The sequence below is a fragment of the Cupressus sempervirens genome, chromosome 6 (assembly GCF_028749045.1).
Source record: "Cupressus sempervirens isolate cs-2001-9-10 chromosome 6, ASM2874904v1, whole genome shotgun sequence".
In the NCBI taxonomy this organism is placed as follows: Eukaryota; Viridiplantae; Streptophyta; class Pinopsida; order Cupressales; family Cupressaceae; genus Cupressus; species Cupressus sempervirens.
This window is the reverse complement of record NC_143123.1, coordinates 297,919,352-297,936,215: the sequence shown is the minus strand read 5'-3', so window position 1 is coordinate 297,936,215 and position 16,864 is coordinate 297,919,352. Positions and strand designations below refer to the sequence as shown.

The window sequence follows — 16,864 nt, the reverse complement described above, 5'->3', positions numbered from 1 at the left end:
AAATCACTTTATAAATAATACAATATAATTTAAAATAGTTCATTTTTAATTAACTCATAACATCTAATTTTAAAAAAAGTAGTAGAAGAAAAGTAAAATTAGGAAACTAATATAGGGAGATCAAGTCATCCACAATGGCCACAAAATAAAATACAACAATTTATCAACTTCATCTTCCACATAAAAATATAAAATAAAGTTTTCTGCCTATATACATTAATAAAAGGTTTAATGAGCGGGGGTCAAAAACAAAACATGAGCATGCGAGTTTCCCTAATACAATAAAATAAATGCGAGTTTCCCTAATACAATAAAATAAAAGAGAGAAAGAAGAGGATTTGGAATGGGGTAGGATGTAAGGATGAGGATTCACTGCAGCGGAATGCGGAAATATTCCTTGGTTTAATACATGCATTTCCCTTCTTTCCATTTATGCCTCACCTAGCTTTTCTTTAATATTAAATTATTTCCTTCCCTTCCTCCTCCTTGTTCTGTTACACTTCCATAGTTTTTATCTCCCCAAATGTTTCCAATTGATTGATTTAAGCATGCGCGAACAAGAGTAAAACTGTGTTATGGTAGTAATGATAATGAAATAGTTTAGGCCTTCACTTATTTGGGATTTTATTCAATTTTTTGGCCAAAGTCTAAAGTTTTTGGAGGGCTTCTTCCGATTGTCTGCGAATGAAAAAAGATCAAGAGGCTATATTAGTGGCTTAATGGTATAAATATATTCTTAGTATGACGGAGGAGCAGCAGCCAAGCATTGAGGTGCAGTGGGAGAAGGAGAAAGAGAAAGAGGAGGCTGAAGTTGAGGTCGAGGCTGTGGCTGTGGCTGTGGCTGATTCTGTGCCGCAGGAAACAGGATCTTCTTCTCCCCTGCCTCTCGTAAAACATGACGAAGTAGTTGCCAATCGTGATCTCTTTTTCAATTCACTCAACCAGTTCCATTCCGCTGTGGGCTCCAAATATCAGTAAGTTTTGTATTGTTTTTCAATTGCTTTTACATAGTTTACTCCTCCTATTTCAGTAAGTTTAAGTTATAGCAGTTTAGTGGATTCAAGATTTTATTTGGGTGCACTCTGTTGGTTTTTTTTCCCGTTCTGTGAGCTCAATTCATCTTCCATTATGAAAGACAGTTATGGCTTTGACGCATTGTACATTAATGCTTGGGTGAATATTGTGAAAAGTAGTCAGTCTGAAAGTAAAAACCAATCGGATTATTTTATTAGGTTATTCGCCATAGTTGTTTTCTGTAGGGTAACATTTCCTTTTTTACAAGGTGGGGACATATTTGAGCAAAAACAAACAGGTTTGATCCCATCGTAGCTTTGAAATTAGAGGTTTATAAGAGGCTGTTTCTACCAAGTTGTAACCGCCGTAGGTTTGGAAGTCAAGGGTTTTAAGATGTTGATCCTGATCCATGAATTTGATATTCATAGATTGTTAAATCTACCAAAATGCAGCTTAGATTGAAATTACAGACGAGCTAAGAAATTATGAACATGTGAAGCAGTATAAATCGATTTTATATTTTGGAATGACAAACGATTGTTTAATAGATGCGATGGAAGTAAATGGTCGGCAAGTAATCTGGGGGACCCGTTTTTTAGGTAAATTGTGTAAATATAGATTATTCAGTGACTTGCTGGGCTTGAAGAGGGTCGGACGTTGACCCAGAATTCATAACCTCACTCTTTTTATAAATCAGTTGAATTTTAAATCACGGAGGCATGGAAGTCTAATTGCTAACAATCTTCTATTTGCCAATGTTGAGTATTGAACTCTTGAAGTTTTGATTAAGACAGATTGCTTGAAATTGGTTGCCCTTTCTCTTGGTAAGCTTAAGAAGAAATGGTAGATCTTGTTTTGACGAAATATAGTTGGGGTCTAACATAGAGGGATAGAGTATGATCCTGTTTGTAGTTTAGGATTATGTCTTTGGTATGTTTTGACTATGTGTAGTCTGTAGTTTAATGTGGCAGTTTTTTTAACCCACAGTTGATGATTTGTTAAGCACATTGATATGCATGAGGTTCACGGTTTACAAATGTTGACCTGTCCTGTCCTTCAGAGTTCCAACAATTGGAGGAAAGGAGTTGGATTTGCATCGTCTCTATGTGGAGGTTACTGCTCGTGGTGGCCTTTCAAAGGTAGCAACATGGATGTTCCTTACTCTTTAGTCTTGATCATTGGGCTTTAAGGGTTCAAGTTGGAATCAGTTTGCTTACTTCTGGTATTGAGACTTTATTAGGTGTTCATATTTATAAGTTTATAATTTTGTTTTGTCACAGATATTCAGAGAATATGCATTTCATCAAACTTAACTTACATTCTTTGCGAGACTTGTTCCTCCAAATGCTTACTCATCATTTATTTGTATAGACCTTCTGTAAAAGTAATTGTTAGATTTCATATTGAAACAAGTTAAGATGGAATCAAAGAATCATTGTTTCTTAAGGCTCAGAAAGATTTGAATATTCAAGACCCATGTATTCTGTTCTGACTATGTCATATTCAACACAAGGGAAGTCAGTTTTGAGATCCGAGCCTTGTATTCTTATCATGCCATAAGAACCAATGGTAACTATTCTTTTGAAGCAGCAAGCTGATAAATATTTGTCTGAAACATAAATAGATTTCCAGTACTTGGTGCAGTAAATTTCAGAACTTTGCGACCTTTATATATTTGATGTCGGTTAAAGAAATTGATACTGTGATGCAACAATTAGTTAAGAAACAACTTCTAAGTTTGTAATGTCTACTTTCATGTATGTATAGTAACTTAACAATCCACAAAAAAGAGTTCAGTCATAAAGTTTTCATCTTCCTTAATTTGTTGATCCCTGCCTGTCATGCATCTTCACTTAATTATACTTTTTGTACCTTGACTTATGTTCTTTGCTGGTCATTTTCTAAGTTTATTTTAGCTTTTACCATTCTCATCAAAAACATGTTGTTACTGTGTCTGTTAAATGAATATTTAACAGATATAAAGACCAGACCTTATTGCTAGACTCTCTGGTATCACATCTGAATTCCAAATAAAGTTGTTTCCCAGATATTTGTTCTGAATAACACATCTTGCAGTTTGTCTCTTTGGTGACATATTGTATTATTGATAATGATATCACAAGGTTTGTGTTGATATTGAGCAAATATAGAATTTTGATTGAGATTTGCAAAAAGATAACCAAAAAATATGATTAAATAATAAATTTGACTATAATAAATCTAAATTAAAATTATTAAAATAAATACATTATGATAAATTAATAATACCTACATAAATATATTAACAACTACTAACAGTGGCAAATATGAATAATGAAAGTAACAATAAGTCTAATGAGGGGGCCCTATTGAAAAGGTAAAATAATGCAAAAACCAATGTGATTGGGAAACTATATAATGCATAACCATAGACTAAGAAGGGCACATCAAGGAAATTAAGAAGTGCATGACACAAAACTGGAGTTAAGTTAAAATTCTCATCTTAGTCATCTATGCCTGAATCTCATTGTGGTTTTCGTTAATTCTCAATTGGAGCTTGGGCTCTTCTTGCTCGCAAGTTGTGGAGTCAACTGATGTTTATTGTCATTACCATCACTTGTACTACATATGAAAGAACCTGCACAGGTTAATTTATTAGGGCTGCTCAATTGCAGCATATAATCAAGAAAGCCTGGGCTAGATTTCGGATGAATCTAAAGCAGTCCCAGTCCCATATCTGAACATAAACTGGATTAAATTCAACCAAAGCCATTATCAATATGAATTTGAGGGTGAATTGAAACAATTTATTTCAATGTTCATTGAATTTTGAATTTTATGTATTAAACTTAGCAAGCCCTGTGATGTAGATTGTTGGTGTTAATATTGAACTAACAGGATTCTTTTTGGGTTTGAATTGATTTTTGTTGCTGTTGAAATAAGTTTATATCTGTATTTTTAATTATTTAATAGTAAAGGATAAGCATGGTTATTGGAATACTGCATGAAAATGGAAGTTTTTCCCTGTTCCTGAATTACCTTTCACTTCACTTATTTTCACAATTTTCAACTATAATTTACAGTACAGATATGAAGACTACAACAATAAAAATCATAAGTCCAAAAAGATTCCCATTAAGTCAAAGATTAACAAGGATATTGGCATCCCAAATGTTAAGTCCAAAAAGATTCCTGTTATGTATTTTCATGATTTCCACCCGCAACTTGATATAATCAACAATATAGATTATATTTGCAGTTTATTGTTTGACATCACTTGCAAGTTCTATCATGTGCATATAATTGTATTGATGCACAGTTTACAAATGAACCTCTCACATTGTCCTCGCTGACAACTTTATTTGATGTGTATATTCATTGAGCAAACTTTTTACAACTGACTGTTAAGGATTTAAGGTTTTGGCTTTCAGGCTTTCAGTTGTTCCCCATATTTGATGATTTTATCATTTTTGTCAGGGTTATTCAACAGGCATATTGAGCTGCACTAATTTCAAACACCTTATTTAATTTGAATTTTTAATATAAAAAAGTGGACGCTCTTTATTATACTCTGAAACTTTATTTTGACTTTTTGACAACTTGATTTGACAGATATATCTATTACACAAACTATTACTGTTAAAAATTGAAGTGTTGGCTTTCAGTTGTTCTTGTATTTGATGATTTTTGTCAGCCATATTCAACTCGCTTATTAAGATGCTTTAATTCCACATGCCTGCTTTTTATTTAATCTTCATATAAAGTAGTGACACTTTCTATTATTCTTGCAAATATGCTAATGACTTTCTAACAACACTTCCTGTCATACTCAGAAATATTATTAGGGCTTTTTGAGAACTTTATTTGATGTGTGTATGCAAGAAAACTGTTTCTATTAAACATTTAAAGTGTTGGCTTTCAGTTGTTCTCTGTATTTGATGATTTTTGTCAGGATTATTCAACTGGCTTAGTAAGGTTCATTAATTTCAAGTACCTGATTCCAAATTGAACTCTTCACATAAAACAGTGAGCGTGCTCTACTCGGATAGGTTTCTATGACACTTTGACAACTTTATTTATTGTGTATTCATTTAGCAAACTTAAACATTTAAAAATTTTAAATGTTGGCTTTCTGTGGTTCCCTGTATTTGATGATTTTTGTCAGGCATATTCAACTGGCTTATTAAGCTGCATTAATTTCAAATGCCTCATTTAAATTTGTACTCTTCATTTAGAACAATGAACACCTAATATTCTGCTCAGTAGTGTTTTCGTGAACAGTAAAAACTAGTTGATATGCAGACAGTTTTGTGATAGCTAATTGATGCCACACCATTGATCATATCAAAGCTAAGTTGTTGGTTTGGGTTATTCGAAGAACTGGTTTGAGAGTACAGCAAATTTTTTGAAAGGGGTTTGGGCTCTTTATTGACAAAAACATGTACAAATTATATAAACTTACATGTTTGTGCAGCCTAGAAGAATGAGTTAAGATTAGATTGTCACTCAGTATCATAAAAACAACATAAACATCATAAACTTGTAACTATAGCATTATATTAATATACTTCAAGTTCATCATTAATGATTCAAAATGTAAAAATGTCAAATGATAATTCATAACATCAAGTTCAAGTATCATCATTTCAAGGTCAGCTAATGGATTAATAATTTATTGGTATTCTTTGTCATCATCTTCTTCATCTTCTTCTTTTCATTGGCATTAGTTGAGGCACAAACATTTGATGAAGATCCACAAATCAATCTTCCAACTCCTCCTTACACAACCAAACTCTTGCTCAACTACTGATTTGCTCCACCTTAAGAGAGAATGACCTTCTTGCGCACCACAAATGAAAGTTAGAAGCCAGCATAAGTCTTTAGCATCCACTTTGTAGGGTTGTGGATGTCAAAAATATGTTAAATTTGCAAAAAATAAAAACCACTTGGCTTCTGACTTTGACCACTGGCCCTGCCATGTTTGCCCGCGGCTCTGAGAAATTTGGCCAGGTCCGAACCGGGCATGGTCTGGTTTGAACCAACCCCTGTAGGTTGTACCTTGTCCGGACCGAACAGGAACCACAGACCAGTTCATGCCATGGCTGGTCTGGGGGCCTAGGGGGCAGAATTGGACATCCTAGTATTAAAGTCTTGATACAGAATTATCATCTCCTAGGTTGCTCTAATGGGGAGACCTTTATCTCTGCAATTTTGAGCTGTAGGTACTTACACATAACTTTTGGCAGCATGCGCAAGCCTTCTCTATTTTAACCAAATTATAATAAAATAAATATAGGTATTTGAAAACTATTGCTCTGAACATATAGGAAAATGATAAAAGCTAAACTTAAGAAGGAAAAACAAAAAAATAAATATGAAACTGTGATTTTATATGCATTTTTTAAATGTGATGTTTTCCCAAAAAATATGCCATTTGCTTTTGAACATTATTTGAGACTTGGAAAATTGCTTTCTTGTTTAAAAATAATGTTGAAAATTGAAATTTATATATAAATGGGAAATTTATCACTGAATTTTGGCAAGGTTGGTGTTTTTTTGGTTTAAAATTCTAAGGTCAAGTGACTTCGTGTATATTGCGAATATGCTGTGACATGGATGGACATTGATGAGTTATTTTACTTAAGCAGTGGTAAGTAGCTCACGATTACTTGATTAGTCTAGAGTCTAGACTACAATCAATCAAAGTCTTCTTTGCTCGAGGCTTGCCTAGTTGCTGTTCTATATCATGTCACTCGCATTGATGATTTGCTTGTATGTTTAAAACTTTAAATAGTTGAAAAGAAATCCAGTTTTTACTTCTACTGGAGTATGCTTATTTGATCCGTTTGTATCTTTCAATAATTATTAGTTCTGCTATCTCCACTACTTTTTTCTACAGGGAATTTGGTATGATAGACTTAGTCATATAGGTATTTTGGCTCAATTTTATTGTTTGTGTTGGGGTATACATTTTTCAGTCTTCTAAGCATGTTGCATTTTATCTAATTGTTCTATTCAATTCCTGGTAGGTCATCAAAGACAGAAAGTGGAAGGAGATTATAAGTATATTTAACTTCCCACCAACTACCACTAGTGCCTCATTTTCTTTGCGTAAATACTATGTGAGCCTGCTTAAAGCCTACGAACAGGTTTATTTCTTTCAGGCACAGGGTCAGTTTGTTGCCAGTATGTATAACCATTATTTATTTATATTTTATTGAAAATGTATTTTGAAGAATTAAAATATGCAACTGTATAATATAGACATTTTGTTGGATGTGGAGTTTATTTGCCTGCTTTAAGCCATCCTGTTCATCTATTAACAGATAATGGGAGTACTTGCGTTGACTCAAAAGAATTGCAGCCTGATGTCAAAAGACAAAAGACAAAAAGTTTTGATACACCAGCCGTTGGAGGTTTAAATTAGTTTTTTGAACTATTATTTGCACATAAATATTGAAATATATTGGAGTGTTTTTTGCATGAATGAAGAAACCACTCAGCTTCTGTTATTTTCATTCACAGTTAAATATTCAATTCTATTATTTATTAATTTTATATTATTCCATTTACAGTTGACCCCACATCTTCAGTGGATCAACCAGTCACAGGAGTTATTGATGGTAAGTTTGAGCATGGTTATTTTGTCACGGTTAAGATGGGTGCAGATATTTTGAGGGGGGTGTTGTATCATGTGCCATCTGGAGGTTCAAGTGCACAGCATGCAGACATCTCTTATTTTCAAAGTAGCAATACCTTTGATACCACGACTTCAGGACTAAATGTTCACCGGAAAAAGCAAAAGGAACGCATTAGGAGGGATCCCAATCATCCTAAACCTAACAGGAGTGGCTACAACTTCTTCTTTGCTGAGCAACATGCAAGATTGCGAGCATTGCATCCAGATAAAGATAGAGAGCTTAGCAAAATGATTGGGGAGCTATGGAATAAATTAACTGAGGAAGAAAGAGTGGTAAGATGAGTGTTTAATTTTTCTCAGGCCCTTGATACGAGTTACAATAAAAGCTCTATGTTGTTTAGCTACATCTGGTACACTTATTAAATATAAATTATGAAAGGTTTTTGGTCTTCTTATTGCAGGTTTATCAAGATTTTGGATTGAAGGATAAGGAAAGGTACAAAAGAGAAATGCAAGAATACAAACAAAAACTCAAGGGCTCTCATATAAGTGAAGTTTCAAGTCAGCAAGTGATGGAAATTTGGAATTCTGATGATCGCGTGTCCAAGCTTCATTCACTTGTAGGAGCAGAACAAGAAGACTGACTCAATAATGGCCTTGATTTTGACTTAATAGGTTAATCTGGCACAGAAAAGGCTAATAATGCAGCAGAGAAAATATCCGAATTTGGAAGATCATTGTAAAAAACCTCCCGAAGAACAATGAGTTTGTTGTTAGCGAAAATTTTCAATTGTTTCAATATCATCATATTTATAATGTGGTTGAAGCATTTTATTTTTGAGAAGGGATCACAGAACTTTGGCATATATCCCATCTCAGCTGATATGCACCATGCCCGTCTCTTTTTGCTTTGGACTTGGTGTATCGTTTATTGAATCATACCAAACTTGGTGGGAGCTAACCTTAATGTGTCTGTTAGCTTATTATTATTGGCCCCATTGAGAGGAAGATATTCACAATTACACATGTTAGCTGGTGTCCTATTCTGATGGATAAGGTAAAACTCAGTTGACAATTTCAAGGTTACTGCCGCTAAGCATATCAAGTCTCTTAAGAAATTAGGTCTGTAACTTTAATTTGTTGACTGTAATTCAAAAGTACGATGGTGTTGTTTTTTATCTTCTCAAAAGCTGGAAACACTTCTATGGTCGTTATCAGAAATCTGCTTACGCATCATGATGAATTCTTGTTCATTTGGAGCATGCCTTTCTTTTTATCTGAAGTACTTCAGAAACTGTTCATACGGTGGAGCTATTTTCTGTGGCATGTGATATGCTATTTTCACATTTTCATTACATTTTTTCCCAAAATGTTGGGATTTTATACAAATAGTATTTTTCTCTAGATTAATGTCCATTAACCTTGGAAGCTATTTCTGGAAGTCCTGTTGGCTGATGAAGCTTTTTGCAATTTGTTATGGTAGAACGTGATGCCACTTGCCTCAAACTTCCTAGTTTTTGTGTGATAAAATAGTCAAGTTACCAAAAAGTCTCCAGTCCGGTTCCTTGATCAACCAACCTATATGGGCACCATTAGAACTACAGAAGTAAACAGTTTTTAGACCCTCGTCATATACACAACGAGTTTGCACTTGCAGGATGTTTTATGGTAGATTTGAACAAGAGTATTGTATCATGAAAATATTAACTGCATACCGTGTGAGTGGCAATTTGACATCCTCTAAACTTGCGAAATGAACTTGACTTGGATTGGTGGTACAGACTTTAACAATGAGAGGTACAATTTAATAGCATGAAATAACTGGTAAAGTCATCACGTTGAATTAGTAGTCTTGATGTCTTTTGCCTTGTGCATCAAACACATCATTGGAGGTTTGTTGAACTTGACATGCAAGCGGTTAGTTACATTAAAGCCCTTCCAATGCTGCTCGGTTTGAGGATAAATTTCACTCGGCTAGATTTTGCACCCAGGCTTGACCACCAATATCAAGGTTAAGTGAGCATATTTTGGAAGGATGCACATGAGTGTGTTTTAATCAATAGTACGACTGTGCTTAGTTGTTTAGACATCAACTGCTCTTGAAGAGAAATTATTGTTTTTGGAATAAATAAATAGCCGAATCTATCCTCTTTCAATATTTTCAGATCTCATGAAAATTTGATATTTGCATATCTCATTCTCTAAAACTGAGATTGTAGTTGACCTGATGAGTTATAATTGTGATGTGATATTTGACATTACTTGAACTTTTGTTGGCAGCTCAGGCTTTTTTAACAATAGATATGATTTATAGCAAGAAATGACCTATAAAACATGGTGGTTAATTTGTTCATCAAATGTGACATGATCATGGGTAGATGTTGTATGACCCGTTCCTAAGCTATTTGGTTTTATAGTTTCATTCACTTAGCTTGCTGTAAAACTTGACTACGAAGAGTAAGAAAGTTGAGTACATTTTATTTTGGAAACATGTATACAAGAAACCATTTAATCAATAGTCGCAAGCAAACAATAATGTCTAGTGGCTACGGGTTTCCCACTTTGCAAGGTATATTATTATTGTTACTATATAGTTATTTTCCACTGCGCAAGGTATATTATTGTTATTACTATATAGTTATTAGTGGAATGAATAAAATGGGTCAAATGTATTTTCCCATTTTGATGTTTGCTATGTCCTCATTTTAACTAGTTATTTTTTTAGTTTTTGGTTTGCTATAACAGAAATTGACCTATTGCTAGTCAAATAGGCTGAGACACACTTAATTGCAATATCTTGATTTAAAAAACCAGTATTTATAGGCTGTCGAATGTATATGTCTCTTTCAGCTGCTGCTATTTTAATTTTACTTCATGTAAGTGTAGGGAAAATGTAAACCGTAGAATTTATCTAAATGTCTAGATGTGTTATTACATATGACCCCAGGGTAATGAAAGTTGAGATGGTAAACCTAAATTAAATTGGAATCAGGAAGTTAAAATGGATAAATTAAATTGGAACAAGTTAAAATGGAATTACCTTTAAAGTTAAAATGGAATTACCTTTAATATTAAACTAGGCTTCATTATGGTTTTATTAAAGGATATTTTGTTTACAAGTTGTATGACAATATGTTGATGTGATCTTTGGCATTTCATTATTGGTTTTGTGACTTGCGTTGAAACAAAGACAAGTGTTGAAAAGTAGTGGAGTGTATCATCTATAGATGGGACTGTTTATGGCTTTTCTGATAACGAGTGAATTTTCCTGGTAGATATTACAATATTGAACACATGTTAGTTGGAGGGAAATGTTTACAAATTTGACGATGACTCAATTCCCGTTCTCTATGTTTAATATTAAAAAGAAGGCAAATGGTAATGCGTGAATTTTCCTTGAATATAAGAGCATATTAATATGAATTTTCCTTGTACATAATAGCATATTAATAACATGTTAGCTGGAGGGAAATGCTTACAAATTTGATGATGACTCAATTCCCATTCTCTATGTTTAATATTTAAAATCAGGTAAATGGAAGTGTAATACCTCCAATGGTAATGCTGAGGCATGTGTTTGTGTAATAATGATACGAGAGTGTAATGCTTTGTAATGAGATGTTTTAATGTCTTATGTATGCTAATGTTGATGAATGTTTTGAAGCAATAACGATGTGTGATTGTATATGTAATGAGATGTTTTAATGTTTAATGATGAGTTTTTGTATAACTACATATATAAATAAATAAAAATGGATGGAGGGATGGATACATGCATGCATCTGTGTATATATACATACATTCACACACATGCATATGTGTGTATACAAATGTATACATTAATATGTATATTTGTGAGTATATATATACAAATACATATACACACATAGGTATATATGCATGCATGCATATATGTGGATTTGTGTGCGTATGATTGACTTGATTTTTAAAGGGGCCACTTTAAAACTTTCAAGTCATTTTTTCTTATGAACAAACTTATTTTTTCCCCAAAACACTAATAGTGGAGGACCCCAAACATTAACTTTTACATATTTTCTTCCAAAATCTTAACTTTTGCAAAGTTCTTCAAAACCTTTACTTTTCCACTAGGGAAGGCTTGAACCCCAACTTTCACATCTAGAAATACAAAACTGTAAGTTCTGTATCCTTGGCTTCATATTCTTAACTTTATTTTTGAGCACTCTTTTTTGAGATCTTACAATCTTTCAGAATTTTCAAGAAAAAACAGTTGTAGGAATGCGGAAAGAGGTGATTGATAATGTTCCCTATAAGGAAGATTTAAAAGGGGTTAAAAGATTTTACAAAAATGCATCAAAGAAATGTGGTTGTTTGGTATCATGGTCAATAACCTAGCCTTTATTTAATGACAACTTTTGTATTCCAAAATTGTGTTAATGATTCTGACAATGGCTTATGGGGTGTACAATAGACTCAGTTTACTACTTTAAAAGTTTTTCTAATTCTAAATGTAAATCTTTCATTAACACAATCTAATAAAGAATGTAGAAGCATTTGAGCTTTAATGCTATTACTATCAATCTGCATTGTGCAAATCTTTATGACGCGTATGTTGAGGCAAGAAAGAATCCTGTACTAGTGCTGAAGAAACCATAAACGTGGACAATTTAACAAAATATATTTCTTCATCGAACTAGCAAGACTATACATGGCAAAAGTTCTTGAAGAGAAGTAATAATTTAAATCATGACTTAGACATCAAAAATTGCTCATTACAAGTGGATGGGAAAGTAGTCGCTCTCATTATGTGCAACTTCAACAGTCAAGAATGCATGATTTTACAAGAAATATATAGAGATATTCAAGAAATGTAGGTTGATTTTGAAATAGTTTGGATTCTTGTAATGTTGAAGGACCTTATGGATATGGCTCTTATTTGAGGGTGATTAAACATATGCCTTGGGATTTAGTTTAGTGTCTGTTTGTTTGCAGGAATTCAATGAGAATAGGAATTACGATTTGGAATTTGTTTTCAATTCTCTTCAGTGTGCCAAATTAGAATTGGGAATTGGAAATTTGTTTTAATTTTCAATTTGGTGTGCCAAATCGAAATTGAGAATTGGAATTTGTATTCTTACTTTGGTCCCAAAATGAGAATTTGCAATTCCATTAAAATGCTTGTTATTGGAATTGCAATTCCTATTCCCATTTTGACTTTTTCTTATTTGATAAAATTCTCATGTCCGTTGAGATGAAAATGAAAATCACGAGGGTTGTACGATGAGTGGCATTTTTCAGAAGCTCTTGTTTTGCACATTTGGGGATTCGAACTCGGGACGTGCGGGAAATGAGACTGAATTATTCAGATTTATCTAACATTCATGACAACAGGAAAATGTTAGTATGTTGTGAGGTGTCGTAATATCCATGACTTCGGTCTAATGGACAATTTTGGTGAGGATTTCAATTTCTCAACAAATTTAGTGGAAATTATGAGTGCTTCACGAGTCCATTTTGAAGAATTGTTGAGCACAATAAGCTTGAATATGTTCTCGCTTGGGAATCAAATCATTCAAAAGTGCTTGCCAATATTTAAGTGATATGTTCGGGATCTCACTAGTCACTCAATTATCTCTAAATCACATTATTAATTTTGGCAAATTGAAGATTAATTCTACTTAAGCGTACATTTGGTCATAGGAAAACTACTTCTTCAAGGTTTTTTTATTCTCTCATACAATATGTTTTTGATTAAAAAAACAGGTTTTGAAGGGCTCTTGAAACCCTATACATAGGCACAAAAGATTAAACCATTATGTCCATAGCAACTAACAAAGACAAAACTAGATAGAGCCAGCCACCGAACAAAGGCCAACCACAAAAATATAACATACAACAACTAAAGAACAACTAACAACAACAACAAGGAAACATAAAACACAACTAACACCAAAGAGGCCATAAGGGACATTAACACATGTTCTTAAGAAGCTCTACAACTTGAATTTCTAGATCATCCATTTGACCAACAACTTTGATTTGTAGAATCTCAGTTGAAGCAATAGTCGTCCTCTTTCTATTATTCAACCTGGTCCTCTTTCCTGGACCCTCTTTACTATCAGCAAGGCCACCAAGCACCAGGAGAGTTCTCCAGATTGATAATGAAAATCTTGATGCGCTAGTTGCCTTAAGCATATTATAACTTTGATTAGCAATGCTTTTCAAAGATTCCTCAATACTGTTTACCTTGTTATCCAACTCTAGGACTTTAGCCTCTAGCCTATAGAAAGCTGCCATGTCCATTAAAGATCCCATCCTAGGGCTCTCCTTGTCAGCAATAGTTTCCTTCTCATAATTAGCTTTGCCCTCGAGGGCCACCACCTTGTCTTTGATGTCAGTAATATCATGAGCTAGTCATTTGATGAACCTAAAGTTAAGAACATCCATGTTCGTCTCTTTATTGGAGTCACTTAGAATCAACATTGAGGGGTCAATTAGTTCAATGAGGTCAACCTTAGTCGATTCCATTTCCTTAACCGTGAGATCAGTTTTTTCTCTTGCAATACCAAGCCTCACATATTTCATATCCATATTTTTCTAGACAATCTTTCCGCCTTTGGAAAGAGAACTAGATCTAGATGGGGGGAGGGGCTCAACAATAGGAGGCTGATCTTGCATAGCAGCAGAAGCATTCATGCCTTATTTACTCTCATGATCTGAATTGTTTTGGCAATTCAGAGGACAATACCAAAATAATAAATATTGGTATTGTAAGTGCATAATAAACCATACGAAGACTTCTATTCATTCATAATATTAAATAAAATTTTATACAATTGTGGACAATATCATAAGTGAGATGTATGCCTGCAAATCAATCAAATTTGGACAAGCCTATGGAGGAGTTGTGTGTCCGAGCTCATAAAAGTTGAGCTATCCCGTGAATGAGATGTATGCCCATGAACTCTATAGGAGTTGAGCAATCCCGTGGTTGAGATGTTTGCCCATGAACTCCGTATATAAGATTTGATACAAATTGGCAATCTCAGCAAACGAGATGTATGTCCATATTCTTCCCCTTGTTGAATTCGACTTGAGCCTCTTTATGCATATTTTCATGGACGTTGAAAGGTTGCTTCATTTACATCTTCATTAGAAATTGAATGGACAATTCGGAATCGAAGAGTCATACTAATTGATTAGAGACAAGAATTAATTAAAATATATGACTTAATATAATATGCCAGTTCAATTCTGATCACTCCTCCCCTCTTAAGAGGCAATGGGCCCATTGTCTTATCACCTTTGAAACGATGTGCATTCAATTATGATTTTGACACCAAAAATGGGACTGAGAGATTCTGGCGGCATCCTTACAAATTGTTTCCACTCCCAAAGAAACTTATCTTCATCATCTTGAAACAACTCCCAAATAACAATACCTTCATCAGCATGCAGGAGACCCAGCGTTATAACCAGAAGAATAGACAAGCCATATGCAACCATGTAGTGTATATTACACCAGCTTGTATCCTCAATCTGTTGTCTGGGTAAGGGAAATATTCTCACAGGTTTAATACCAACAATATCACTCCATGTGTGCTTCAAATTTGCTATCACACCTACCTTGAATGAATCACAGTCATAGCAAGGTTTATCCTGCTCATTACTCCACCTCCTACAATCCATGCCTGTCAAATTGCTTACCCTGGAAGTCCAAGAAGTGGTGTTCATATACACAAAGTCGCATGAAGTTGGAGGCTTGCAGCAGTCCGACTGAATTTGTGGGGATAAATTTCTTTTGTAGAACTGTTCTGCAACTTCGTTGACAGAATCATCACTGAGGCTTTTACATATTTTGGCGTCCAGAAGGCAAGTATTAGTTTTGTTCCAGTAGGTGCTCTTGTCTATTCTCTTCTCTACCCAGCTGGTAGAGTTCATGAGCTTGTATTCTTTGTACCCTCTTCCTGAAATGACCATTTCCGTGCTTCTATTGATGAAGTCTAAGGCAGAGATAGTGGAGGAGAACAAGATTAGATTGTGCAAAAGCATGGTGATCAAGTAAAGCCAAATAAGCTATCTCATTCTATAGCGGAGACCCACGAAGCCGACAAGAGAGATGAATATGAGAAAAGCCCCGATTGCAATTAGAGGCCATTGAGGAAGCTTCTCGCAATCATTGTCTGCCATTGTTGCAGTCGCCCATATTCGAGAGCCCAAAATTGGGATTGAGAGCACAAATGTGAAAAGATCAAGTCCGTTCATGATGAGCTTGTTGGTGTATCGAAACATCCTGGATTAAAGAACCAAGATTTACAGAACTTGGAATTCAAGCAATGCCTCTGTAAAAGAAATGTGTTCCTGCTCTGATGCCACTGTTCTAAATCGTTTTGGCAATTCAGAGGACAATACCGAAATAATAAATATTGGTATTGTAAGTGCATAATAAATCATATGAAGACTTCTATTCATTCATAATATTAAATAAAATTTTATACAATTGTGGACAATCTTGTAAGTGAGATGTATGTCTGCAAATTGATCAAATTTGGACAAACCCATGGAGGAGTTGTGTCTGAGCTCATAAAAGTTGGGCTATCCTATAAATGAGATGTATGCCCATAAAGTCTATAGGAGTTGAGCAATTCCGTGGTTGAGATGTCTGCCCCATGAACTCCATATATAATATCTGATACAAATTGACAATCTCAACAAACGAGATGTATGTCTATATCCTTCCCCTTTTTGAATTCGACTTGAGCCTCTTTATGCATATCTTCATGGAAGTTGAAAGGTTGCTTCATTTACATCTTCATTAGAAATTGAATGGACAATTTAGAATTGAAGTCATACTAATTGATTAGAGACAAGAATTAATTAAAATATATGACTTAATATAATATGTTAGTTCAATTCTAATCACCTCGTCACTAGGAGGGGAGTCAACCCCATGCTGGCCCTAGAAATTCAGTGGAATGCCCGAGCTTATCTTACCACTCTCACTTCTCTGCTCCTTTTGTCTTTTTCTAGGGGGTTGAAATTGCTTGCTAGTGCCCACATCTTTAGTGTCTGTGTCCAACTCAACATCATCATCATCATCATCATCATCATCATAGTCATATGAGGAAATGAAAAATTTAGTATGTTTCTTTGTCATCTAGGTTTTCTTTCTAGCAGGAATTCCTTTTCCTTTTTTCTTCTTATTCTTTTTCCCATTTTCTTCCTACGAGAACCCACTTCATCTTCTTCGTC

At 34.3% G+C, this 16,864-nt stretch overlaps 1 protein-coding gene and 1 pseudogene across 2 annotated transcripts; one reads left to right on the top strand and one right to left on the bottom strand.

Moving 5' to 3' along the window:
• The first annotated feature begins 239 nt into the window (after nucleotides 1–239).
• On the top strand, nucleotides 240–8,822 carry LOC149552388 (high mobility group B protein 9-like). 2 transcript variants are annotated; one of them, XM_089787930.1, is made up of 6 exons: nucleotides 240–974; nucleotides 2,075–2,153; nucleotides 7,023–7,179; nucleotides 7,320–7,409; nucleotides 7,569–7,966; nucleotides 8,095–8,822. In XM_089787930.1, exons 1-6 carry the CDS (start codon nucleotides 742–744, stop codon nucleotides 8,275–8,277), a joined length of 1,140 nt encoding a protein of 379 aa, XP_089644056.1. In that variant the 5' UTR covers nucleotides 240–741; the 3' UTR covers nucleotides 8,278–8,822. The 2 variants fall into 2 exon arrangements, with proteins under 2 accessions (XP_089644056.1, XP_089644057.1); XM_089787931.1 differs by having other exon boundaries at nucleotides 308–974; nucleotides 7,023–7,164.
• A 4,760-nt stretch (nucleotides 8,823–13,582) lies between these two features.
• Nucleotides 13,583–15,904, bottom strand: LOC149552387 (tetraspanin-7 pseudogene; annotated as a pseudogene).
• Nucleotides 15,905–16,864: the final 960 nt, after the last annotated feature.

Coding starts and splice junctions, on each gene's coding strand:
- LOC149552388 (XM_089787930.1), top strand. CDS start 742: ATGACGGAGGAGCAGCAGCCAAGCATTGAGGTGCAGTGGGAGAAGGAG. Junction 7,180..7,319: donor ACAGGGTCAGTTTGTTGCCA/GTATGTATAACC, acceptor ATCTATTAACAG/ATAATGGGAGTACTTGCGTT. Junction 7,967..8,094: donor TAACTGAGGAAGAAAGAGTG/GTAAGATGAGTG, acceptor TTCTTATTGCAG/GTTTATCAAGATTTTGGATT.